At 37.1% G+C, this 26,722-nt stretch overlaps 6 protein-coding genes across 8 annotated transcripts; all 6 read right to left on the reverse strand.

The window, feature by feature from the left end:
• Positions 1-359: 359 nt before the first annotated feature.
• On the reverse strand, positions 360-10,308 carry LOC100176840 (splicing factor, arginine/serine-rich 15). Its single transcript, XM_002127682.5, has 24 exons — positions 10,152-10,308; positions 9,948-10,004; positions 9,511-9,639; positions 9,260-9,421; positions 8,915-9,037; positions 8,485-8,658; positions 7,905-8,161; positions 7,523-7,735; positions 6,835-6,900; positions 6,559-6,734; positions 6,133-6,233; positions 5,797-5,895; positions 5,463-5,634; positions 4,994-5,170; positions 4,494-4,720; positions 4,228-4,410; positions 3,813-3,919; positions 3,264-3,632; positions 2,866-3,011; positions 2,503-2,688; positions 2,210-2,303; positions 2,069-2,149; positions 1,444-1,706; positions 360-1,290 (listed from the first exon to the last, which is right to left on the reverse strand). Exons 2-24 carry the CDS (start codon positions 9,975-9,977, stop codon positions 1,151-1,153), a joined length of 3,675 nt encoding a protein of 1,224 aa, XP_002127718.1. The 5' UTR covers positions 9,978-10,004; positions 10,152-10,308; the 3' UTR covers positions 360-1,150.
• Positions 10,309-11,196: 888 nt separating this feature from the next.
• Positions 11,197-18,366, reverse strand: LOC100181494 (baculoviral IAP repeat-containing protein 3). Its single transcript, XM_002127542.4, has 16 exons — positions 18,207-18,366; positions 17,831-17,929; positions 17,395-17,502; positions 17,189-17,256; positions 16,895-17,018; positions 16,505-16,623; positions 15,950-16,188; positions 15,618-15,706; positions 15,254-15,433; positions 14,958-15,017; positions 14,286-14,597; positions 13,426-14,096; positions 13,004-13,210; positions 12,646-12,736; positions 12,044-12,252; positions 11,197-11,795 (listed from the first exon to the last, which is right to left on the reverse strand). The coding sequence occupies exons 1-16, from the start codon at positions 18,239-18,241 to the stop codon at positions 11,446-11,448; spliced, it is 2,961 nt and encodes a 986-aa protein (XP_002127578.1). The 5' UTR covers positions 18,242-18,366; the 3' UTR covers positions 11,197-11,445.
• Positions 18,367-18,861: 495 nt separating this feature from the next.
• Positions 18,862-21,223, reverse strand: LOC100179163 (nucleoporin Nup43). Its single transcript, XM_002127521.4, has 7 exons — positions 21,060-21,223; positions 20,796-20,910; positions 20,572-20,660; positions 20,241-20,391; positions 19,868-20,052; positions 19,582-19,684; positions 18,862-19,356 (listed from the first exon to the last, which is right to left on the reverse strand). Exons 1-7 carry the CDS (start codon positions 21,171-21,173, stop codon positions 19,106-19,108), a joined length of 1,008 nt encoding a protein of 335 aa, XP_002127557.1. The 5' UTR covers positions 21,174-21,223; the 3' UTR covers positions 18,862-19,105.
• On the reverse strand, positions 21,187-22,338 carry LOC101241926 (carbohydrate sulfotransferase 11-like). The gene has a single exon (XM_009862218.3). The coding sequence runs from the start codon at positions 22,314-22,316 to the stop codon at positions 21,315-21,317; it is 1,002 nt and encodes a 333-aa protein (XP_009860520.1). The 5' UTR covers positions 22,317-22,338; the 3' UTR covers positions 21,187-21,314.
• On the reverse strand, positions 22,336-25,517 carry LOC100182254 (protein smg8-like). Of its 2 annotated transcripts, XM_026837243.1 has the most exons (2): positions 23,671-25,517; positions 22,336-23,607 (listed from the first exon to the last, which is right to left on the reverse strand). In XM_026837243.1, exons 1-2 carry the CDS (start codon positions 25,474-25,476, stop codon positions 22,633-22,635), a joined length of 2,781 nt encoding a protein of 926 aa, XP_026693044.1. In that variant the 5' UTR covers positions 25,477-25,517; the 3' UTR covers positions 22,336-22,632. The 2 variants fall into 2 exon arrangements, with proteins under 2 accessions (XP_026693044.1, XP_002122670.1); XM_002122634.5 differs by having other exon boundaries at positions 22,336-25,517.
• On the reverse strand, positions 25,484-26,678 carry LOC100184616 (39S ribosomal protein L17, mitochondrial-like). Of its 2 annotated transcripts, none has more exons than XM_009862220.3 (2): positions 26,578-26,678; positions 25,484-26,177 (listed from the first exon to the last, which is right to left on the reverse strand). In XM_009862220.3, the coding sequence occupies exon 2, from the start codon at positions 26,163-26,165 to the stop codon at positions 25,665-25,667; it is 501 nt and encodes a 166-aa protein (XP_009860522.1). In that variant the 5' UTR covers positions 26,166-26,177; positions 26,578-26,678; the 3' UTR covers positions 25,484-25,664. The 2 variants fall into 2 exon arrangements, with proteins under 2 accessions (XP_009860522.1, XP_002127164.1); XM_002127128.4 differs by having other exon boundaries at positions 25,484-26,180; positions 26,578-26,677.
• Between the last annotated feature and the right edge of the window lie 44 nt (positions 26,679-26,722).

A 26,722-nucleotide genomic window follows, 5' to 3' on the forward strand; every position in this document is an offset into this window, starting at 1 on the left:
AAGCCTAACACATCTTTTTCAAGTAAATAGTCTCACCAAAGAGATTTAAACCAATCTCTTTGGTTTTACATTCTTTCAAGTAAATAGTTTCACCAAAGAGATTAAAAAATGGTTTTAATCTCTTTGGTTTCACATTCTTGCAAGAATAGCATATCAACTTTATATTAACATATTAAAAACCGTGTTTCGCTCTCATAGATACTTAAAGTTAAATTTAACAGTTAGTGATTCAACGAAAATGCCACCAAGTACTAAAGAAGGGTGTATATAGCCACTACATGCAATTTAGATCTATATGGCCTCTTACTGAATAACAATTTACAAAAATAAATTCTGAAAGTCTTGATCTTAAACAATAATTTTCTACTTCTATATACACTTTATTAAGCAAATTATTAGCATATTGCAATTAGACAATTCACTGAACATAGCTTCCCTTCCAACACATGAGGAATTACCAACTTTTCAAAGATACAACTAATAAGCATGCAAAACAAAGCTATATGTACAGGCTCACTATAGTACAATTTCTATTTAGGCTCATACACAAGGATTTGAAAACTAAATCACACCAATAGCAAGACTGTACATAGGTACAAGAGTACATTTACAAATATTGTCGACCAATGCTAAAAGAAATTTCAATCTCCATTGAGAAGCATCATAGCTTTCTTCTTTTCTGTTGCTGCCAACAATTTGTTGGGCTTTTGTTGTTCTTGTTTTCCCCAACAATTTGTTAGGACTTTTGTTCAATTTTCGCCAACTATTTGTTGGGCTTTTCTTCTGTTTGCCAACAATTTGTTGGACTTTTTGTTGTTGTTGCCAACTATTTGTTGGACTTTTTCGTGGTTGGTGCCAACAATTTGTTGGACTTGTGTCGTTGTTGCCAACTATTTGTTGGACTTTTTTGTTGTTGTTGCCAACGATTTGTTGGACTTTTTTGTTGTTGTTGCCAACTATTTGTTGGACTTGCAGGAGCAGCCTCCGATGCATGTTCAATTTCCAAGTAATATATACATAATATCTTGAGTGGTTTAAATGGATCTTCAATTTTGCTTTGGCATCGCTCATCAGTAATATGTACACTACAAGTTTAGAAAATTACCTAAACTTTATTGAGCTTTAAAAACCTCTGCATGATATGGAAACTTCACATTTCATCAGAATTAAGTCCATCCTGAATATTATCTTTAGATTCAGAAATACATTCATCGTTTGTAGGAGTGCCTGGGCTACAGTTTCTCACATTAGGTTCCTGCTTCGGAGACAGCGGGACGCCTGGCTGGGGAGCTTACAAAGAGAGTAAAGTGAAATTAATAAATATTTTGAACAGATACACAGAAGCAACTATTAACTTACATTAGTATACTACACATAAACAATGACCAGCCCTTACAGTAACTAAGTTATAAGCATAAGTTTAAACAATTTAAATTTCCTTACCTTCTATTTCATCTTTATATGGTGTCTCTGTTGTTGGTTCTGGTTCATTGATTTGTTCTGGTTGAATGCTTTCGAACTTGGGCACAATTTCATTTGAAAATTCAGTTTGGTTTTCTGGTTCTTGATTGGTGTATTCTGTTTTTACAGCGGTCTGATTGGCAGTTTTAAAATTGTCAATTGATTGTGATGGGGTAACATATTCTTGTTTTACAGAACCTTTGTTGGGATTATTTTCTTCTGTGTTCGTACTTTCATATTCGTTTCTGCAAGAAATATTCCATAATACATATATTGAACATAGTAATAAACTAATAAATCTTTTACAAAAAAAAAAAACGCAAAATGGGATGGTGATTAAATCTCAATATACAGTCAGCGTTTTAACTAAATGATAAAATGTAATACAGTAACATTTTTCCTGACATTTTTCCATTCAAATCAATTTATCGTTTTTGAACATAAAGGGGATTCATATTTTTAAAATACTTAGGAAGAACAGCTGTAAAGGGGTAGGAACACCACATAGGGTGTACAACAGTGACAGATCTTTGTATCAAAGCTATCGGAACAACCATCAAAACAATAAGTGCTTATCCATTATAACATAACCAAACAAAAAACATACGAGTTACTGATATTCTCATCGTGCAATGTAGCAGCTGGAACTTCTTCTTTAATATTATCAGTATTGCTTGGATTTGGAGGTCTGGAACAATAAGTTTAATTTAAATACAAGTCCATAGTGTTTGTAACCACCACAACAAACCTGTTCCCATCATCGCATGCTTCATCTTTGCCATCTGAATTGGATTCCGGTTTATCTTTATCATCTTCATTAGATTCAGGTGGGCCTTGACCATCTAGTGTAAAAAGCACATGAATCTTTATAGCAGTACTTATACCACAACATAAGTAAAACACCACCTATGTTTTTCAATGTAAATATTTTTACTCTAAGTGTGTTTAACTGATGTTGTTTTTGTCGCTTTTCGTTTTAAATATTAATTAATCTTCGCTTATTATATTAGATTATTATATTATTATCATCAAGTAACCAACCTTCTAATGCCCCACCAAACCCACTGGGCAAACCGAACGAACTAAAATCGATTTTCTCCGTGACATATTCATCTTCTTCCTCATGTCTCTTCTTTAACTTCTCTCTCCTTTGTCTCTGGTACTCTTCCTCTTCAGGATCAATCTCTGGTGATCTTCGAGAGTCCGGACGACCCCAGCCACCTCGACCTGCAGAAAAATCATATAACAACCTATAGAAATCATGGAAAACCTACAGAAAATCATGAAAAAACTACAAAAAATCTTAGAATCATAAAAAAACATGAAAATCTTACAAAAAAAGTATAAAAATCCAAAGAAAATTTTAAAACCTGTCTCAAACCAAACTAACCACCAAAGCATTACCTCTACCACCTCTTGAAAACCCCCTATCAAAGCCCCGTCGGCCTCGATCACCCCCAAATCCTCCTCTTCCTCTGAAACCTCCACGCGGAGGACCCCAATCTCTGTCATCACGACGATCTCGACCTCTTGATCCTCTATCCATGTCCCTGTTGTTTGTATGAATGATAAATTTGCTACTATTTTCACCATGCATAAATTATTATTGGAAAACTGCTCTTTTTGTATACAGCAAACAGAACAGAATTTTTTCCAAATATTTGATACTTTTTGGAAAAATACTGGAAAGAAATGGACATAATATTTATCATACTGCTGTTTTGTCCACCATAGTAGAGCTTTGCAGCAACAGTATAAATTCAATTTTACACAAACAGAGGCAATTATTGACATCACAATACCTCCTATCAAAATCCCTTCGGTCACGATATCTGTCACGTGATCTGTCATATTCACGAGGCGGTGACCTCCTTGAATCACGTGATCTTCTATCACGGTCCATATCTCGCGATCTTCGATCCATATCACGAGGTGGGCTCCTCCTCATGCCCCTTGAAGAGCCACGATCGAAATCGCGTGGGGGTCCTCTATCCATGCCACCCCTGCTTGGTCCTCGCTCAGGATTTCTTGCCTCCTCATCTTCTCTGGACGGGGGAAGTCCCATTTCTCGAGCAGGGGCAATAGTGGCAGTTGGGGTTGTGGGGTTCGGGTTTAAATCCGTTTCAGCCGGCTTGCTTATTCCAGATGTGGGTGGTTCCCCTTGTCTGATACTGAATTAAAAATTTATGATGTGATGTGTGAAGAAAAAAAGTACGAATGAAGGAAGTTACTTAATTTAGTAAACCTCTTAAACTAATAGGCCAAAGTTACTCAAAGGAAGATAAGGAATTTTAAATTAAGGTCATAATTCATATCAACATTAAATAAGTTCAATAGTTTATAAAACTTACCCTTCAAACATTGGGTTGATTCCACTCGTCGTTGGAACGTGAGGTTCAGTCACTGTGGGTCGTAACATCGGTATCTGACCAGGGAATCCCCCCATTGGTCGAACATGCTAAATTAAATCATTGTTTAGTCATAAACTAAATTATTATGTTAGTTCTAGGGTTTAGTGGTTATGGCTTGCATCAGAAGTGAAAAGTGAAACATACAAAGTTTGATGCTGGACACGAACCTAGTTAATGGTAGGGATTTTTCGGCAAAAGATATTTCTCCAACCCAGTGTTTACTAAATGGGTTGTAGCACGACTAGTACCCTCGGTGTCAGAATAATGCACTAACTTTAGCCCAAATTTCAGGTCTTACGTAATTCTATGGAACCTCAACCATCTAGAATAGAATTATCAAGACAATTAGGCTTACCGCTGCCATTTGCTGCTGCATGGGGTTTTGCATCATTTGAGGGGTACCCCCTTGCATAGGCATCCTCGCACCCATGTTGGGGTGAAACCCGGGGCGAAGTTGCATCGGGAAACCCATCCTGATTGGCATGACCCCCATTCGGGGTTGCATCAGTTGTTGCCCCATTCCTGGCATCATTCTTATCTGGAGGAGGAGGATTGTTAGTTTTAAAATGGCAACACTGTAGAAAAGCTGGGTAACACTGTTTAAAATGGCAACACTGTTACCTGTAGCTGTGGAAGATGCATTGGACGTTGGAATCGTTGAGCCATGGGAACCCCACCAAATGGGGCTTGGAATTGCGGCATTGCTTGTTGTTGTTGTAGGGCTTCACCCTGCTCGTCCCTTGTTGGGGTCATAGCTCCCTCTTTTTCCGGGGGTTTCACCTCCATTTGCGAGTGCTCGGGACGTATTTGAGGAGGTTGTTGTTGGTGAAAACCAAGTTGGTGGGGAACTTGAGGAGAAAATAAATAATTTATTTAAAAGAAGACAAAATAAATGCATAGAAGTGCAACTGAATTCTAAGTTTTTAATCTGGGTTAAACAATAAACAATAAAACCAATAAGTCCTAATATTTTTCATAGAAAATGTGTGCTTAAGCTTTTCCCTGAATACTTAAAAGTTTATGAAACTCCGCCATTTACTTTATAGTTACCATTGCATACATATAAACCAGGAACAACCAAGAGAATCTACCATTATATATAACAAAACACAAAGTTTTACCTTGGAACGGGTTAACAGGGAATCCTGGTCTCACCATCATGGGTTGCCCCATGGGTACCATACCAGGGGCGGATACAAAGGTGGGGTTAAACCCTGGTAACACTTGTTGACCCATCTGCGGAGTTTCAATCATTTCTTCCTCTTCAGTTTCAGGGTTTTGAGCAGCCACAAGTTCGGCTAAAAGAAAAAAAAATGTTTAAAACGTTTGTGTCAAGCATGGGTATGCCTGTAATTGAATAGAATATATGGGCTACTCTATCACTAAATTAGTATTTAAATAATATTCTATTTTTTCAATAAACAGTGGGGCTTGTGTCAAAAAAGGTTACAACCCAAGGTTTACTAACTATTAAGCTGAACTTATGCACCAAGCTGGTTAGGAGTCTCTGATTTATTAGCTAATAAGTTGAACTTTGTAACAAGCTTTTTAGCTTTCTTCTTAGCTGTATTAAACTCGATCTTCAGTTACCTTTTTTCTCTTCAGATAACGACTCTGGGTCAATAAATCCCCATGTCAACAACTCTTTCATCTGCCCTGGTTGATCGGAGATGGGTATGTAGTTAACCCCATGTTCTTTCACCCAGGTTGACTTGTGTTCTTCCGGCATCTCTTTACTTGGAGCCCAATCACACTTAAGCGACTATGGGGTGACATAAGGTCAAAGGTTATCAAAAGGTCAAAAAAAGGCATAATAATGTGGCAGTTTCGCAGATGCAGTCTTGAAGGATGGCAAACGAAACATACGTATAGAAAACAGTTAAAATACATTAGCACTGCAGCAGTTAAAATCCTATTAACAAACCTTGCCAGCGAGACGTTGATGCCGTATTTTCCCGATAGCACGACTCGCATCAGCACGTTGTTTCATACAAATATAAGCACAACCACGCGGTGGTATCATCTGTAATAACAAGGTTTGTGGTAAAATAATACATATATATAATCAAAATTTTGAAGAAGTAGAATAGAACAATTCATCTATGCTATTTCATTTAAGCATAAAAATTAAAATTGAAAAACGTGCCAAATAATCCATATTTATGTATAAAGTATTTGGGCTTTTAATTGTTTTAACTATTTATCATAGTATTTTGTGGCATGATCACATTTCATATATTACATGAGATATGATACTCACATTCACGCTTTCCACTTCACCATATTCACCAACCAAAGCCTTTAACTCGTGTTGTAAAACCTTGGATGAAATGTTCCCAATCCACAAAGTGGTTGTCAATACTGTGATTTGAAACAACACTGGTTAGATTACAAAGTAAAATTTTCTATAGTATTATCTCCAATTAGTAGAGGATATAAGTTTTCTGACAGTTGTTTATACAGATTTTTTAAAGTTAAAATCCATCTTAAGATTCCAGTTTTCCAAAGAGTTTTCATTGCTTGGCTAGGTGTTAAACTAAAAAAACTGGCATATGATATTGAACACACCTCATGCTCTCTGTCTACATAGACCTTCAGTGTAAGTATTAGCATTATTTCATTAAAATACATAGGCAACATAAATACATAGCTCTATAATATGTTGGAAAACAGTTGAGCAGCTTACCACTTATTGATCCCTCTTTCTGTGGGACCATTCCTTTCTTTTCTTTACGCTCTAAAGACTTTGACCTTCGTGAGCGCCGACTTCTATCACGTGAGCGTGAACGAGATCTTCGTGATCTGTGAGATCTTTCACGGGAATGTCGAGATCGAGGGCGGTCTCGCTGACGATCACGGGATCTGTGGAATTTTCATGTCATGATGACAAATAAAGTCATATAAAAAAAGTTATCTTTTGGTTCTAGACCAGAGTTAACCATGGCGCAACAAATTTTCCTACCTTGATCTTCGTCTTTTTGCATCCGGACCACGAAAAGGATCTCGGTTTCCTCTCTCAGAGGACATTCTGTAAATGAGGATGGGTTACAGACAACTTATATATGAGGCAGAAATCGCTAATCGCAATTCACACAATTATAGTCTTTTCATTGCATTCTTGGTTTTTATGTGATTTATTGCCAAATTATTTAACTTAAACAAGAAGTTAGAATCAAATGTTATAATATATACAACATATGTCGGAAAATATTTATTAGCCAGGCAAAAACACTTTTAGGTAATCAACATTGAGACTTAGGATAAAAGAATAAAAAGACTTCTCATGTATGAAACATCCACAGCATCGAATGTACATGATGCAGGGTTACTTTGTGTGGTGCCATTTATGGGCCCAGAGACATACTACAAAGAGTAATTTCAGTTGATTTTGCACTTTTTTTCAGCAATAGATACCACTGAATTGGCAACAATGCCCATAGCTAGGTCAGTGCTTATAGTCATTAACTTAATTAGGAATTGAACCAGGCTGAAGAATATACATAAAACAATGCTAACATGTTTTTTAAAGATTTTTGTATAGGACATTGAAACATAAAAATGCCAAAAGAGATATATTAGAAAATAAATGTAACATATGCCCAAAACAATTGGCTTGTTATGTTGCTATGTTTAGAGCAATATAAACTCACTGTTCAAGCTGATGGTTGAAGTTTTCTTGTTCGGCTTCTAACCTTCTCATGCGATCCATGTCCGGAGGTTGGTGGTTGGGTTGGAATGGGGGTTGTTGGAGTTGGGGGGGTGGGTGAATTGGGGGTCTTTGGGGTGGGTGATGTAACCCCCCATTTGCTGTTAATTGCTGCAACTGGTTGGGGGTTGGTAGGTTGGGTATGGTGGTTGGGTCACTGTGGAAAAAAGTAAAAATATGAATATAGAACTCGTTTTATTATTACAATGGGTTTATATAAGGTACAAATAATACATTTTCGCCACAATTACAGACACCCATTTTTTTATTCGCCTACACAAAATACAAACAGATAATTCTTAAGCAGTGGCAAATATACTACTTACAATTGATTACGCTGATTATGATTGAGAGCTGCGGGTTCTCGACGTGGTTGATTGCCAGGGGGCATGGGTGGCGTCTTCTCATCATCGCTGTAATCGAAATCTAACACATCGCGGTTAAATGCAGGCGGTTTATTGTCTTGTTCAGTGTGTAAGAAGGGGGGTTGGTGTAGAAAGGGGGGTTGGTTGTTTAGAGGAGGTTGCTGGAACACTGTTTCTTCTATTACTTCAACTTCTTCTTTGATTTCATCTTTACCTGGCTGTGGATATAGACAGTAAAGGGTATTTATCTGAGGAATCCTAATGTGTGAACTGACAACACAACAGTTATACTTTTTTGTTAGAATGCATTTATTTATAAATACTAAACAGATAACAAAACATTAGACAGACCATAGAAACTATTAGAAAAAAATGGAAAGGTCATAAAAATTTAAAAACATATCAGAAACATAGAATCCTTTAGGAAGGGTAATGAATGAAAATGAACCTGTATACATATTGTGTAGAAATTTGTATGCATATGCTATACCTATACCGGTTATACGATGTCACAACCATTTATGGTAAGATAAGAACTTACTGGTTCTGGTGCTTTTATTTGGTGAAGCAGATCATCAAGTTGGCTTTGTTGTGATCTTGACAACAAACCAGCGAGGTTTTGTATTTGGCTTGTGTCAGGATTTGATAAAAGATGAGTAAGGATGTTCGTGAGGTTCGCTGCATCTGGTGCTGCAGGTTTCGCTGCAGAGTTTGACTAATCAAAAAGCAAAGGTTAAAATGGTTCATTTGCTGATTGCTAAAGTGTTTGATAGTCTATAAGAATAAGGAAAAAAAAATAAAACTACCATTTTTTGCTAAGTTGTGCAGATTATATAGTTTACTATTACAAGCATAGACCATTCCTCTTACATTTTTTATATAAAATGTGCAGTGTAGCCTCAAACACATGTTTTCTACAAAGGTGTAATTTGTATTTATCAGTAAATTATAATTTAATAATCACAACGAACCTCTGACTGTGTTGAGTTAGATGGTGGAGATGGAGCACCTCCCATTACCATTAACTGTTGCACGATTTCTTGAGGAAAAACAGAATTCTTTTGCCACAGGTTCAGCACTCGTAGAATTCGTGGCTAAAACAAAATATTATACTTTAGTTTAGTATTTTAGGCATATAATCCAATTAAGTTTACAGTTTTTATAATCTCAAACACCGAGAATCAGAAAAATAGACCAACTACGCCTTACGGCCTAGATCCAAATTTCCAGGTTCTATTTCCCATATAGAATTCTCAAGAAGAGAACAACCAGAATGTGGTATAACAAGCAAAATTTCACTTTTAATTAGGTCATACCTTGTCTTCTGATGGACATTTATAAATATGCTGAAATGTAGTGATAATATTCTTGCATAGTCTTGGCATGAAGACATCTTTTTCAGCACCAAATTGATGCCGAGATTGGCGCACGACCGAATCAATTACATATAATCCTGGTACTTTGTACTCTGGCCGACACTGGGGAATACAATAAGATATCCGTCATACAACATATTTTAATTAAACAATATTCCAAAATATATTGTACCACATATTAGGAAAGTTACCTTTTGCACAAACTTTTCTACACTTTGTACAATGTGTTTATAAAACTTGATGCCTTTAATTGCTTTCTTTGTAAGCAGCGCCATTTTCGCTCTCGAAATGGGAGGTTTTGTTTCATATATGCCGGACAACTGTGTAAGAAATACATTGTTACTTCTGCTACCAAGTGTTTGTAAAATATATAGTCATTGACTTATTGCCAGCTTGTCAGGTAAAAAAGTGGTAATTTTATTTTAACAGTTTGTATGCTATTCATCAAGACTTCATCAGAGTTTGGCATGCAAATGTTTATTTTATCAAAAGGCGGGAAGATGGCAAGAAATACAAATACATTATTAAGTAAAAATGGTTTTGGAGCAATTTATTTTACACACTGTGTGTCAAAAATATTCAAAAAACAGACTTTGTATAATAAAAAAATATGCTAAGATCAGCTTACCTCATCGTTAAACGACTTAACAGCCTCCATGGTGACGTAAGAGATGTTCCACCGCCTCTGCACAATAAATTGAAACACTTTAATAACAGGAAGTAAAAAGCAGAAAGCATAAATACACCTTGCAGTTCTACATTATCAATATATTTAATGGCATCAGTCGAAACGTAGGTGTAATATGATTACTGCAGTTTGCAAAATACGTACCTATATAGTGTCGGTTTTAGTGTATTGTGCTAACGTAATTATCTTTTAGGCAAAACTAGCTGACTACTATTACACCAAAAGACTCCATCTCTAAATTAAACAACAAAATACAGTAAAAAACGATTAACCATAGTCGATCTACCCAGATAAACAACAAACAGGGAAATTCAGGAAAGCAAAGCGGTGTTCGCCGAATTTATGACGTAAAACCGCTCAACCGAATCTTTTGAGAAATAGAAATCTCATTTATATCAAAGTTAAAAAATTGGGGCTATAATTTGCAGATTTTGTATTGAAATGAACTAATTTAAAAAGAGACCAAAGGGTTAAGGGTACACAGACATATATTTCTGGTTAAATACGTGGGCAGAAGGTCCGGTGCAGGTGGCCCTCACTCCACCTGCCGTATGCGAACTCGGAACCGTGATCGCCCCACTTGTCCCAAGCTTGGTTACTCGCGCCTCGCTCGTATAACTTCAGTAGAACAATAAGGACTCCATAGCGCTAGGTCGACAACTCGGACAACCGTGCAGCAAGAATATAAGAAATCTTATATTCATTCATTCATTCATTCATTCGTTTTCGCCTCGAAACAGTAAATAGGAGAACTTTTAAAACATAAAACACATATGTACACGGCCTACTAGAGATGGCCGTGACATGTCTAAAAGCAAAAACATGTTTTTTTACTGAAAAGTGGCGTCAGTTCGAACAGGCGAAGTGGCGTCAGTTCACCGAGCGGGACCGCTTATTTCTAACCAATCTTACTGCCATGCGGACCATAAGAAATCTGCCGTCTCGTCATTTTAAAATCACACTTTATTATTGTAACACCAACCGGTCAGCAAAGAACCGTAGGCATAAGGTGCTTAAGTTACCCGTCTCCCCCCACCCAAATATGCGTGCTTACATAAAATGTTCCTGCTCCATTTTTATAATACACAGTTAAACAGTCCACCGTAAATGTCGCATTTTTTGAGCTTGTGCAAATTTTCATTACGGATTCAATCTTCAAATGAAACCTCTTTAGAGTTGAGTAAACGAGTCGTGTCCACATGCAGTATGTATTTTAATTACTACAATAAGAATAATTGCGAGGATCCGCACCGCGTACATGTATATATAACGCGCGAAACAGCACTTACGGTACAAGCGTACCTTTTGAAGCGCAACGTTTATATTGATAAGCATAGAACCCTAATCAAGGTAAGTTATATTAGTAAAAATAGATTGTTTCTACCAGAACAATTAAAAGTAATCTTTTCTGTATAAACCATTTGTTCGTAACGACCGCTTAAGAAGGGTAGGTGCGGTAAGCCTTCGTGATCCTCATTCTACACACCGGGCACTGTCGTAGCGATTGTGTGCACTGCATGCAAGTACATAGGTGCCCACAAGGCACAAACACCATCTCTGCGTCACGATCCAAACAGACTTTACATCTTTTTTCATCTCGCAGACGACGTAGCTCGGCCTGTATGCGACGTTCTTCTTCTTCGTGATTCTCTTCGTGAGCAACGCTGGTTTCGTGAGTTTCATCTTGTGATTCGTGAACACTTACATCAGGATGCTCATGCTCATCATCATGAAAACGATCACGAGCTTCAAAAAAAGACTCTGGTTCTTCTGGGTTGTCTTCAACACCTTTGAAATAAAATCCATCTTTACTCGACAGTGCGCATAAGGTGTATTAATGTGTGCCTGGTGTACAATAAGATACTTATGTTATAACTTGACAGTTAACATAATGAGGAATGAGTAGATTATGTATGACTGGTGTATAAGAAGAAAGCCATGTTATAACTCTACAGTGAGCATGAGGTGTATGATTACACCATGTATGTATGCTGTACAAGCAAGGTATATAACTCGACATTGAGCATGGGGTATACCATCTTCATCGTCATCTTCTGATGACTCGAACTCGATAAGGTCCCTCTCCTCATTGAAGAGAGCATCTAAGAGCGCATCAGTGGTTGGGAAGTTACACGAGCGCTCCCGGATCTGTTTCCTCATTACTCTTCTGATATTTTTCGGTTCAAACCCCATCTCTGCAGCATTTGCAGCAATCTCAGAGGACATACATTGCTCTAATTGTAACCTGTAATAGATTAACTTGCATTTTACTTTCGAAAAAAAAAAATTTAAAACTTGTTGTAAACCTTTTTTAGCATTGTTTTATTTTAAATCCTTTATTTTAATATAATTTTGACAAACTTTATTTTCTAAATGCAGTAATTTAACACTTTGTTATTTTAACTATGGATGAGGTATTTATACCATAATGAGCCAACTTTGCCCTTACTCCAATGTCCAATGAAGTGTCTCATAATAGAACCTTACCCATATACAATATATGATCTCTAGCAGTGAGATACTAAGGAATAAATGTTGGTCTACATCTAAATGCGGGTATATTTAAGTACCGGCAATTGGGCACATCAATAACAATGTAAATTGGGGTTAAGTTGTCCTATACATAGAAATATCATACTTGTTTTGTCTTTCTTCTTCCCTTGGGTCAACAATAGGAGGGGTGGGTAGGTTTTCACGTGAATCCTCTTCATCAGAACTCTCATATATTTCTGTATCATGAGCGTGAAAATCAAAGTTAATTATAAAACATTGCTATCGGTTTTTAGGTTGGGTAAAAAGGAAAATATATTGAACGAATCAATGAAAGTAACTTGTCAACCTTTGCATGATGGGGCAATGGCAGTCTTGAGTGTTTTGTTTCATACACCCCGATATGCTTACAAGGTACCACCTATGTAACTAAGGGTAAATTATTTATAAGCTGTCAGACAAGCAGTCCAATTAAATTTTGTTATATCCGTCATTAAACACATTACCTCCTGGAAAGGTAGGAAACGAGGGTTCCCCTGATTCGGCACTAGTCATAATGGACAACACGTTTTCCACAAAGTCAGGTCCACGATTTCGTAACAAGTAATGACAACTTGGAAATTGTTTAGCATGTTCTTCCCATGGTATCCATTGTCGCGATAAATCCCTTATTGTGACATCACAATACCAGCATCGAACAGCGTCGTCGTCTCCTAAAGTAGTTTAAATATTTAAACATTTTAACAAAACTTCTTTAATTTTTTTACCAAGTTTTCAAATTTCTTACAAACAGTTTTTACAGTTTTTTGGGGTTATTAGAATTTTTACATATTTCAAACACTTCTTAAACAGGTATGCTCACAATTTGAATGCACTCTTATTGCAGTATTGAAATGATATGAGAAGGATTACACACTGTATTACCCACCTAAGTAATAAAAGCCAGCTTGTGCAATATCTGACATAGTTGGCGGGCCAGTCCTTGTCCATCGAGAGTCAAAAGTTGCAATCCTGTCTTCGTAAAACTTCATGTCCATTTTCTTGGGTTCGAGGCACGGGAACATGTCTCTATATAACGTACGCTCCTGTTCTTGAAGGTACTCATCAAAATCAAGAGTTTTACCATTTTGGATTCCTTCTAGACTTCTAATTATAGGAATAGTAGTTGCGTCCTCTGGGTTACTTGTACTGGTTGTGGAAAATGTAAAGTCCCTGACAGGTTGGGCAGATTGGGTTTCCAAGGGTGCTTTATATGGGTCCAAATCAAGTAACCAATCTTGTGGAGCGGTCTGAACTTGTTTTAGTGGGCTTTGTGGTGATGTGCGTGAAGGGGTGGGAATTAATATTTGAGCATTTGTTGTGTTCAAGTTTAACCATGGTTGTAGATTTGAGGCTTGCTTGGATTCGGGGTTTGAAATTTGAATTGTTTGAAATTTTGAGCTTGTGTTTGAAACTATGCTGCTATCATGTGTTTCTCCATATGCTAAGAAGTCAAGAGCTGGTAAAGCAAGAGGAGGAGGAGCAACAGGAGCAGGAGTGAGAGGTTGAGGAAATATTGGAGATGGCTTCTTCACCTTGCTTGCCGCACTGCTTGAGTTTCTGGTAAGAATATATTTTTTTAAGACAAAACATAGCAATTTGCAGGCATTTTTAAGCGTATTTTAAAGATAACTTGTAATAAACTCCAAGAATCGGAAACTGATCTGGTGCTAATGAAGTATCTCTTCCGTTTCGTAGATCCTTATTTTAAAGATAGTTCCAATTAAATAAAAAAGTGTTTTGACTTACGTAATTTCAAAGGAGCTTCCTGATTGGTTAAGAAGGTTTGAACTGATTGGTCGAAATGCTGACACGGGTTCTGCTTGATTAAGCATGGCGTTTTCGCTGCTTGTGAATTGTGGAAAGTTTAAGGCGGGTAATTCACCACTAGATTGTGGTAGAGAGAGAGACAAGGGGTCGGAAATCATTTGTTCCGCTTCACCGGAGCTGTAAATGTCACGTGTTGGGCTCTGATTGGCCGGTTCAAATGATATTCGTGCTTCACTGGGTTTATTATTCAACAATAAAGCCATATCAAATGTTTCAGATGGTGGACCACGTCTAAAATAATTTAAAAACATAAATAGATATAATTATTTAAGGGTAAATCATAGGTCAGCATGAGGTATATAATATCGTGCTATAACGACCTTTGATGCCTCCCATGCGAGGATGACTAAGTTAAATTACATTCATATAACTACATTTATTTGCAAAGCAGAAACAGATTCTAAAGTAGAGGTATACATGTTTACAAATAGGTTTATAACATGTTATTACATAACACATTGATGATATGGTACTTAGTCATACAGGTTTTTTTAACACTAGATATTGGTGACATTTATGCTTAGCTTTCATACTAAATTTTCAACTTAGCAAACTGAGTGACTTTTTAACTTGGCAAATTGTGTGACTTACATGATAGAAAAATCGTAGTCATCAAGTGCAGGGGCAGGGGTGTCGATAGCATTCGCGAAACTATGACAAAAAAGAAAGTTAAAGTTAAAAATAAACACCAGCAAAGTTACATACACTTGTGGTATAACAATTGTAGCAAAGTATTAACCACCAAACCAATCAAAATGTAAAATATTCGTTATTTTATTCGTAAATTTTTTTTAACAAAATAAAAACACGTTTAAACTTACCAAACCAAACTAGTCAAATTTGCACAAAATAAAACACATTTAAACATAACAAACCAAACTTCCTACCTGCAAGAAGGAAAACTATCTCTATGTATATCATTAATCACATCCCCAGGCCTCCAGTTTTTCAGCACGCCCATGCACGAGAAGCACTGCGTGCGATCTCGGTTGCCAAGGTAAAAGAAACCACTTTTTGCAAGCAAGGTTTTATCAAGAGAGTTGTCCGGCCAGTTTCGAAAACTCTTTCTGTTATGTAATAATAGGGCTTTCAGAAAAAAGTCAAAACTTTTTCCCAAAATGTTAACTCAAAAATGTTAACCACAAAATAAGTGTATTTGAGTCTTATTTTAATACAAACATTGATATGAATTATATGAACACAATTGCATAAATTTGACTCAAATAGATGTAAGATAATAAGGGAACTTACAAGCGACCCGATTCTTTATTTAGATTGAGTGTATGAAGGAACTCCCTGTGTTCTGCACTATAGACTTGGGCAAGATAAATTTGTGGGCACTGTAAAAAGATGATTTAAAATAATACCCTTCACATTTTCTTGCCAGTTTAATACAAGTATAACAGTATATATATCATATGTATCGGACAATTGTTCTGATTTTCCTACGTTTTGGTTTAGAAGATAGTTTTAAATTGAAATAAAACGAGAAACATTTGTCAGATATATTGGCTGTTATAGGTATAAGGCGTATACACTGCTCGAACACATGTCTTAGTTTTAAACAGATAAATTTATATTACCTCTTCATCAGAAACTTCATTATTTTCTGATGTGTTTGGAACCATAGAAACATCATTAACCGACTGGGGCAGATATTTTAGTTTTTGATCATTTTCAAAACTAAATCCTGAATATGGCTCAGTTAAACTTGGGTCGTAAATTGAAAATTGTAAATCCTGATTTCCAAGGCCAAGATCAAGGTCATCCATCATTGAAGGAAGGAAAGAAGCTCCTTCAACACTGGGGGGTTGGGGTGGAGCTGAGAAAAAAGAAAGTAGGATGTAATGGTCACGCCTTTTGTTTATAAGCTTTTTATCAGTTTTTATCCATAAGTCCGATATAAAGAATGTGGTTATAATATATTCCTACTCCCACTTTTATACGATATGGTATACTACTCCAACATTACTTCGTTGACAGATTTAAAAACAGAATTTGGAAATATTGAATATTATGTGCTAATGGTAACCATCTTACCAAACAGTACTACATTGGCCTAAGTATGATGCAGTTTCTTATAAAATTAAGCAGCCAATATCAATTTCTCAAAAATAGATTTGGGTTTTACCACCTACCTTTCAAAGCTATTGGTTGCTTGCTTTGAAGTTGTTTAAAATGTGCACAGTCATCGTTATGATATTGTGCTGAGTCACCAGAATCGGTGTCAGTGACGTTTTCAACACGAAATCCACAACTAAATGGTGACAAAAAGGATTTTAAAAATTTCAAAATATTTAGCCGCTGTTGCTACATTTTGGGATAATGGTTCAGTGACCCAAATCGTAGAACTCATGACATGCCACGCTGCGGGACCTCACCCACATAGAATAGATTGCATATAACACTGAACTATATAACAGAGTATGAAAAACACAAACTATATGAAGAGTGCAGCAACACTATGGGTTGATATATTGTCTCATTGTGTATACATGCCATATATAAATTATATGAAGAGTATTCACCTGTAACACCTGATAACTGATCCACCTGGTTCAAGGTAGAAACCGGAGTTGGTCAAGTTTTTCCCATTTAAATCACTTCGTTCTTTAAAACTCAGTAATCGAAAAACCATCTCACTTGCTCTCTCTGTGAGGTAATACAGTAAAACATAATACAATAAAATAATTTATTATAAGAAAATTAGCTAAAAAATTTTTAACACACAATTTCAAGCATACTCAAAACTTTGTCATTTAAACTGCTAATTTTGATAATTTTTTAGTTATTGCTTGTATCATGCATGTCGATTTTCTCACCTGGAGTTGGAGCAATGTTATCATCATTAGCAGCAGGTGTACCGTCACTTTGTACATCGGTGTTTGCACTGTAACAAAGTATTTAAATATTAATATATATAAAATGGATTATTTCTCTTGCAAAATAAAAAATGTTTAGGTAAAAGTTAGGCGAAAATTGCTACTGAGTAACATAACAGTTCTGTAAGATTAGTTAGAAAATTCACCTTTCTCTCAATTTCTTGCCTCCACTTTTGTAGGATTTACCTTTTATTTCTGGATGTATCTTACAAACTTCAGGGTTGAAGGTTTCAAACAAACACAACTCATGCAGTCTAAAAAACATTAAGTGTAAAAAGATGTATCTTATAGTTAGGGGTATAATATTCTTTAAATATTAAAAATATAAATAACTTGCTTTATCCTTAAGTGGCCGAAAAAATGACATGCGTTTTAACACAGATGTTCTTTTTCATACACCTAACGCCAACTTACGAGTCACCACAGATATAACTTGAACACGTAACCTCTGTGTTAGAGGGTGGTGTACTAACCATTGTGCTAAGGTGCCGGAAATTAAAATATACGACCAACTACAATCCATTGATACTGATTGTATAACCAGATGGTTCTGTGTTATTTGAATTATCAAATTTTTCTCACCCTTTACTACCCAACGTTGACTTTAAACTTTTCTTCTCATAGTTACGTTTGTCTTTTGCGTTGCCATTTATTTGATTATTGAATGGTGCAGTTGATTTCCTTTGGAAAATCATAATACAATATTTGGTCTTAAAATTCCAATAGATATTAGGTTTTACCTAAAACTAAGGAGGTAGTGACAAATTTTTGGGTACGTTACAGTCACAGATTGGGCTGGTGGGAAGTGTTAGAGGTTGGTAGTTATGTTAGTGGTTTTATGGGGTAGTGGTTAGGGGTTCGACTGTTAGAGGGTAGCCTATATATGGTTTAGTTGTTAATAGTTACGTTTAGCGGTCAGATAAAGAAGGGATTCTTGTAGCACCAAACTATAAGTTACCTTGTGTTATGGAGATACTTGTGACGCTGTTTCATGTTTCTGTTTCGTAATTAGTTTTAATTGGTTTCAGCTATTTTACATAATATAATTAAACCAACCAGGCAATATATACGAAACTATACAGAAGTTACAATAAAACTGTACAAACACACAAGTTTCTGAAACAACAAACCATTAAAAAACGCATTTTTAAATAAGAAAAATGATCAAAAACTTATTTCCGCTTGTCTCGAAATAAGCAAACAATTGACTTTTGGTACTAATAACCCGGGGAATCCCCATGAGGTAAGATATTTTTTAGTGCTGCCAGGCGCCAGCTAGAACGGTATAACTGCCAACTGGCACTGTGAATCATTACGAGCTGTAGTTGGGGGAACACTGGAGGTAACTTCACCCGAAAACTCTTTACAGAGGTTGCAATAAAAGACTGTAAGGGGAATTTACATGATGCACAACGTTTTCACTGTTTAACAGACTTATAATATAATTTTTAGTACTCTTAAAACATCATACCTGAATTTGTAATGTCGAAGCTGGCATAACTTAAACTTTTGTTTGGTCAAGTACCGTAGAACCATGTATGTTGTAATGTGACATACACAGAAGTAAATATATATTATAGTAAAACCACAGCTATTTGCATAAACGTCTAACGTACATTGGGTAATAAAGTTTATTCAGATAGAAATGGCAGTGTAAAATAGTGGTATAATACAGACTTTTATAACCTACACAAAAATAACCTAGATTTGACAACAAAATGTTGTTTGAAATGGACTGCGCAATAAAACTGTATGCCTTGTTTCAACTTGACCACTAGCCTAAAAAAGTCTCCTTCGCCCAGTTGCTGGTTGTAGCACCACTGCATGCAGTGTGACATCACACATTCTATAGTGATGTCATACAGCATCTTCTATGACATAAATAGCTTCAGCATCATTGCAACAAACAAGTGATGAACCACTGACATCCAGGGAGTTGATTGACAGTCCACACTTTGAAACAACTTCTGACACCTCAGGAGCCGAACCCCCACCATCACGGGCCATGACCTTGAGGTCAAAGGTCGAATCGAGTCTCCTGGCACTTCCATCTTGGGAACAAGTGAAGAGGTGGGAGGGAGAGGTCTTGTGAAAACGAACTTCCCAAACTATTAAATATTTTGTTAATTGATAAAAATGAATGAATGTAACCTATTCATCTTTGCGTGGCGGGGCACTTGGCCATAATAATATTGGGGTGTTCTGTTTTATACACCTCGTTTGCGCTTACAGGTGGAGAATGAATGCAAAATATTTCTTCCACACCTAAATCAAAATCTCCAAGAACTCACTGCTCTATTGTGTTCATAGGGTTTTAATAAATAATAGCTTACCATCTTCATCATGGACTTGTAGTTTATTGACAGGTGCACATTCCTTTCTAATATCAAACAAAGTAACACAACCATCTGCACCACCTGTTGCTAACACATGACTCTGGAATTCAAAGAAAAGAAAATAGAATAACGGGATTTGTAAAATTCCATGTAGGCATCTCATTTTAACTTTTTATTTGTCCAAAAAACTTAAATCTAGAGAATAGTAGTGGCACAGCCAGGTTTTTTTGGTCATATCCCTTTTGGCAACCCTATTTGTGAAAAATTCGGCTAAAATTCTTACCTGAGTTGCGTGATGGTCCACACTCCTTAGCGCCACCAGTTGATCGCTGGACACCATGATCCTGGTAGGTGAGTCACTAGGTGACCTCGTATCCCACATACGAAGCTGACCCACAGTATTTGTTGTAACGATCTCGCTCGATGTAAGGTAACGGACACTCGTGATTGGGCAGCTGTCCCCATGCTCTGTGATGTCATAATGTAAAATAGAAGAAATATATTATTGTATAATGTAACTCTATGGTAACTGGTAATATTAGAGTTAAAGACAATGGTTGTTAATTCTATCACCCATCCCATATTTTCTGACTGTCCAATGTCGCCCGATAGTTAGTGTTACACTTTGACCTTTTTACAATACCCTAGCTACTAACCAATCACACGCAGTGGTCGTTTGCTCTCGATCCTCATCAAGTTGATGTTGCCATCCTCACCAACAGATACGATTCCTGGTAAAGATGTTGCAACATCCGTACATCCTCCTCTTCCATGAAGTCTATTCCACTCATGCTGGAGGACCAACGACTGCAAGACGAAAAGGAAAATTAGAGAAGTTTATTTTCCTGAATAATAGAAATTAAAAAAAATGGTGACAACTTAATTAACAAAAATTTGGCATGCATTATGAAATAGACTTATGTGTTAAAAATAAGATATTTTTAGGACAAGCACTGATAAGGCAGTGTTTTTATATTTGTACCTCACCTCTGATGAATTAAACAGAAGAATATCTCCACAACTTGTACCGGCAACTATTAAGCTGGAGTCAGCATAGTCAAGTCCACTCACGTCCCCTGCAAGTGAAGAAAATGTGATATATCTATTTAGAACTTTACTATAAAATATTTTACCCCAAATTGGCATTGCATAAGAAATTTGCATACAATAAGATATTTATGATGAGATATTTGAATAAGGAAATAAATTACCCTTGACTGCGTATGATGAGAATTTACGAGGTTGTCCATTATCAATATCTTCCATCTCGGGATTGTTTTTAAGTTTGTTGGTTTGTGTGATTTCCCATAGTGAGACAGAGTTTTTCTACAAATGTAAAAATCTTTAATCAAAGATTAAATGCAACAAAGTTAGATTGGTGGTAACTTGTAAGTGGTCACGAGTATAAAACAGACCACCCCTGTTACAACAACTGACATGGCCATGGCAAACAAGAATAAAAAGGTTACATTTACCGTATCTTCATAACTTCCAGCAGCGAATACACTCGACTTCTGAAGCGAAGTTGAATTCGGTTTCCACCGAACTCGGGACATTTTCTGTGACACGAAAATTAAACTTTCGCTCATTTTTAACTGAAGCTGCAATCACAGTAACATGGCAGGTAAGATAAAACAACAGTTTTACAAATACAGAAGGAAGCAATATATATAGTATTTACTACAGAATATATAACACTGGTCACCGATACAAAAAAACACAAACAATATTTAAAGTGAATACTTTTGAAACCCGAACAGCTTATAATCTAAGTTATATCGGTCTTCGATTTTCTTTATTATTTTTGGATCAGTATGCTCCAGATGCTCTGAGACACGATTTATATTATTTCTATGCGTTACTCCAACGCTTGGAAACCACACATCAATGGGCGCATGGATCAATTTTAAAAGAAATCGAGAATCATCTATTACAGTGTCGAGATGCATTATGACATCATAATGCAACCTACATGGGTGACAAAGGTTAACGTAAGGTTCCCAATGTGGGTTCTCATCATTGCTTTGCAGCAAGTAGCTCAAAAACTGCTCAAAGGTTGGATATTTTTCAGAGGAATTGCTACGTGGGTACATGGTCATAATTTTCTTTCCCAACACCTCCATTTCTGGTATTGAGTTAAATTTACTAGGAAAGAACTTATCTTCGTATGCCGACACCAGTCTTTCCATCGGGTGCCGAACTACCAAAAAAGTTGTGAAGTTTTTAGTTCTCTCCTCTAAAGTTGACTCAGGATTATATCTAAGTTTATAAGGAGTGACCAACCCATGGACACTTGCCACCTTATTTAAGTCATTCAATTCCTTCATGTTTTTAACATATTTGTTCAAAAGCAGCATAACTTTCTTGGAGTTGGTACTTGCCACCTTAGCAACATCACAGTACATTAGATTATACTTGGTTGAGGATATTAATTTTGGGTTTAAGTCTTGAAATGTCTGCGAACACAGCAAATATTCTGCACAATTTTCAACCAAAGTTTGATGCCTGGATGACATTATGTTGGCTCTATTTCTCATGAAATGAGATTCCCATGTTCTGTTTTCAAGAATATTCGAGTGTAGCATCTCGTCACAGATCTGATGTTGATCTGAATGTCTGCTCATCATCATGCTCCTCATCTTACTCCACACACTCGCAAAGTACATCATTATCAGCATCACAGCACTTAGAGAAAACAGCCATTTCTTCCTATGGTTTACAAATGCAGACATGTTTCCATTTATCCTAACCCTATGTAAGAAGAAATCACAAATTAGGAACAGGGGGCAGGAAATAATGCAATGCAGAAGCACTCTTATGTAAAAAAGCGTTATTTTTTCTCATTTAGAAACAAAACTGTTTAACAACATACATATACCATATACGAAAACAAATTTGTGTGATAATAAACTATTTAGGTTTATATAGCCATGACGGGTTACAGGAAATTGAATAATTATACCGTTCTCAGTATTGAATCTGATATTAAGTCAGTGATAAAGTTACAATCTAAAAAAATACATTAATAGTGTAAGGCTAAAAGTTTGATCATTTATCAACTTCTGCACTGAGCATTTTTAAAACCCTCCATGCTTGCAGTTGAGAAGAATCCTTGGGCTGAATATGTGGCCCAGATTCACTGACATATACATAGGGGAGGCGTAAGACCCACATGGAATTAGGGCGCAAAGAGATTTCTGGGTCACTCGGGTAAAAAGTGGGGGCAGGGCTGGGTCCTGGAACAACTTGCGGCTTCATGTTGATTCGAACTGATGACTCAGGAGGTGTAATAACAATAACTCTCATTAATTGTCCCGTCAGCATCTTACCAGACCTACCAGATACAGGGCTCAGAGTAAAGAGCGGCATGTTTAAATCAAGAAGTGGTTGTATTGGATCACGAACTACCCCACTACTTGTAACTTTGACCGACTTATCGGGACCAGAACAAATAAACCGCTGGCCCCGTGGAGTCTCGTACTCATACCCTACATAAGCCTTGGTGGTAGTTTCTCGCAAAGTTAGTTTAGTTTCTTTGATCGGAAGTTTTCTTGCTTCTCCTGGCACTGGCCAGTGTGTGGTTCCTGGTTCTTCTGTCATAATGCTGATTTCCCACGGCACAAGATAATTTGTTCCTGGCAGAAAACCTGGAAACTCAAGGCCCCGGTTTGGAGTGTATAAGTTGGATGAACCAAGGCGAACTAAACTCCATGAAGAGAAAAGTGGAAGAACACCCTCTAATGCGAGTTGTGAATGAATCATGCCTTCAGTGAACAACTGTGGTTCAGACGACTCATCCTGGTACTCCACCTCTGCCATTGCATCGGAGTTCAAACTAAACTCATAGTTGGCAGACACAGTTCTTTGCCTCGACTCTGAATCTGTATTTTCCGTTGCTTCCTCAACTTCTTCTGCTTCACTTTCTTGAGTATAGCTCTGTACTCCTGACTCACTCTCACATCCAGAAGTGGAAGTCTTAGGTTTTGAAGCGCTCTCATCGACTTCTTTTCCTGAAATCGTCATTTGTTCAACAAACTTGTTAGGTTTTGAAGCGCTCTCATCGACTTCTTTTCCTGAAATTGTCATTTGTTCAACAAACTTGTGCAGTTCATCCGATACAAGACCTTTATCTTGTTTCTCGGAACAATGGATCGGGAATTTGTAAATGTCACTGTCGGGGAGTACGTGTGCTCGAGCGTCAAGTCTAGCATAGAAACCACAGTTTGCTTCTTTTAATGTGAAAGGATCCTCTCTTGATCCTTGTATGCGCCCACAGCTACTTGCAGCGAGAGATCGTGAACGGGAAGAATGGAACATCTTTGGAGGATTTGCATCCGGCTGAGGTTTAAGATCGTCAGGAAGATCATGAAAGCGGTGAACACAGTGTCTTCCAGTGAGAGACCGGACTTCACAAAGACGACGACCATCATTCCAAAACGCCTCACACTCAGCTTGTACGCAAACTTCATATTTATCTTTTGCTGGTCCTCTCGCATGTAATGCATATGTGGCAAGTGCTTGCGCCAGTTGGTTGCGATGCACTTTACTTGTGTAATGAAGTGGAAGGTTGGCTTGGTAAGCTGCACTTGCATGGGACACCACTTTACCACAGCGTGCCTCACTGAATCTCATCTCAGGGTCCAGATGAACTTGCAGTTGTTGCTTAATCTCTGATGTTTTCACTTGCACTTCTTCATCCTTTTCGATCTTTAATGTTGAAAAAAAGAGTTTAAAAAGTTCGTTTGCAACTTTCATCCAATTTTTCAGCACCGGCAACTCAAAGTGAGTCGGTAAAGGATTTCTTCCAACACTGTCCTTGAATCCTTTCTTATCAAACACAAGTTCTGTATGTTGTGAGAGAAACTCCCAAAGAGGATTCTCTTTTTCCTCTTCATCCTCTTCCTCCCACTGAGTAGGAGGATTAGTGAGAAGACGATAAGCTCTAGATTTTGCTGTTGGATCTCTATGTGTCTCACAAGACTTCCTTAGGAGTTGGAGCATGCTGTTTATTGGATCTTCATTTCTTTTAACTTGGGAATATTGTTTTGTCATAATGTGAACAAAGGCTTGATTCGGTGGAACTGTGAACAAACAATTGATGGCATTGTTAGTTAAAACACGGCTGTTGCGAAGGATTTTGTAAATTTGATCCTCCAAAGTGTGCTGGAGTCTTTTTAATGGAGGCTTCTTCTTCTTTGTAGCATCACCTGCAGCTTCAGGGTTTCTCTTATTGCTGAGGTGACTTTTTTGCACAACAAACAGAAGTCGAGGTGGACAAGGGCGACCGTTCACCCACCAATCTCTACCTACCGTGCATTCTTTCAGCACATCTTTAACAAGAGGAAGAAGTTTTCCCCTAAAAGTGCTGATGTGGTGAAAGAGTGAATCGTAGCTGATATCGAACATAGAAACAGGATGCACAAGAATAAGAATGTGGCACACTGAGAAGAGGAAGACGAGAGAAAAGACGATCTCAGATTCCTGACCCTTCCAAAAGTGATGAGAGTCACTGTGGTTTGTGAGTTTTGACCCCATCTCAACGCAAGCACACGCAAGAGCTGCTGCATCCAGGGTGGTTGACAGATGCAGGAAAACAATCTTCCTTTTTCGATCGTAGTATCCCTCGATTTTCGGCATAAACTTTTCCAAGCGAGGATCCCGATCCATCTCACTGGGATTTACCGAATAATCGGGGTAATGCGTTGGAAAAACTGAAGTTTCTGTAAGTTTATTCAAAACCATCCCTTTGGATACATGGCCCCATGCACTCTTGCCGAACACACCAATCACACATACTTCCTGCGACGCTATCTCAGCATTCACTTCTTCAGTGAATGGTAGTGACCACAAGCCATCCATCTGCGAAGATGCATTTTCAGATTTGGAAACCATCCTATCCCTGCAAGAAGAGAATTTTCATGAAACATAAAACTCTGTCATTTTTCCATATTATTTGAGCCAAATAATCACACATGAATCATGATACCCAAAGAGAAATTGAGAGAAACGTTACTTGCAAAGAACTTCAAGACACAACAAACAATATTTTGCTACATACTATAAACAGTTTATAAGTATAATCAGTTTGAACTTTCGGATTGAATATTTTTTGCGGCTTTCCAGTCATTTTTTGCTGCTGTAATTAAAACATTTTGCAACGTATGTGGGTTATCTTCTTTAACAGGCAATGGTGGAAGTGGATTTCCCTTTAACTCTAGCACTGCCATCTTTTTATGGTCGTCAATGTCTTTTATGTGCCATGTAGGAAGCATGGCGATACGTGTATACTTTCCAGAATGCTCTGCAAACCTCGGCACCAAGACACTGAACAGCTTTCTCTTATTGCTGTCATCATCTGCCCAGTATCCCACCATGTCCTTGGTATAGGCATCATTGGTGCTCTGTTTAGCAATGTCGATTAATCTATGAATGTATTTCTGTGTCTCGTGAGCTTTTGTGAAAGTTGTTTCGATTCTTTCGTTCTTTATGAGAGCGTTCACGAGAATCTTAAGAAGTTTCAACCGTCGTTGGTGACCTCCAAGTTTTCGAAATACATTTCCATGAGCAAATCCACGTGGCATTATGGGGGGAAACTTCTGGGTAAAATGAGCACAATAATGGTCACATAATAGAGTAGAATAGATAAAGTATAAGACAATGAGAGTGGATGCAAGTATATTTATAATAGCACCTAAGCTATTTATAAAGAATGCATTTATACATACAACTACAACTAGGGTTTTTGCATAACATATGCCCATGGCCTACTAAAGATATCTTTAGTAAAGATATCTTTAGTAGGCCATGCATATGCCGTATACTAAACTCGGGGCTTGGAAAAGCCATGCAAACTTTAGAATCAACACTACTCGTACGGTAACTCGAGGGCATTTAGAACTTTCAAATGAATTTAAACATATTGATTTACTTGCAATTATTAGTGACCTATAATCAACGTATAAGCTGTATTTAAAATAATAGTGTAATACTTACGCAAAAAAACAATTTCAGTTCCACACGTTTCTTGCTATACCTCCGAAACTTCAAAACAAATTGACATTAAACATAGAAATCGATTGCATTTCAAGTTAAGGGAAATAACCCTTTGCTTGTTTTAGTCATGTGACAATGACGTCAC

This window comes from Ciona intestinalis, chromosome 12 (genome assembly GCF_000224145.3).
Source record: "Ciona intestinalis chromosome 12, KH, whole genome shotgun sequence".
Classification (NCBI taxonomy): domain Eukaryota; kingdom Metazoa; phylum Chordata; class Ascidiacea; order Phlebobranchia; family Cionidae; genus Ciona; species Ciona intestinalis.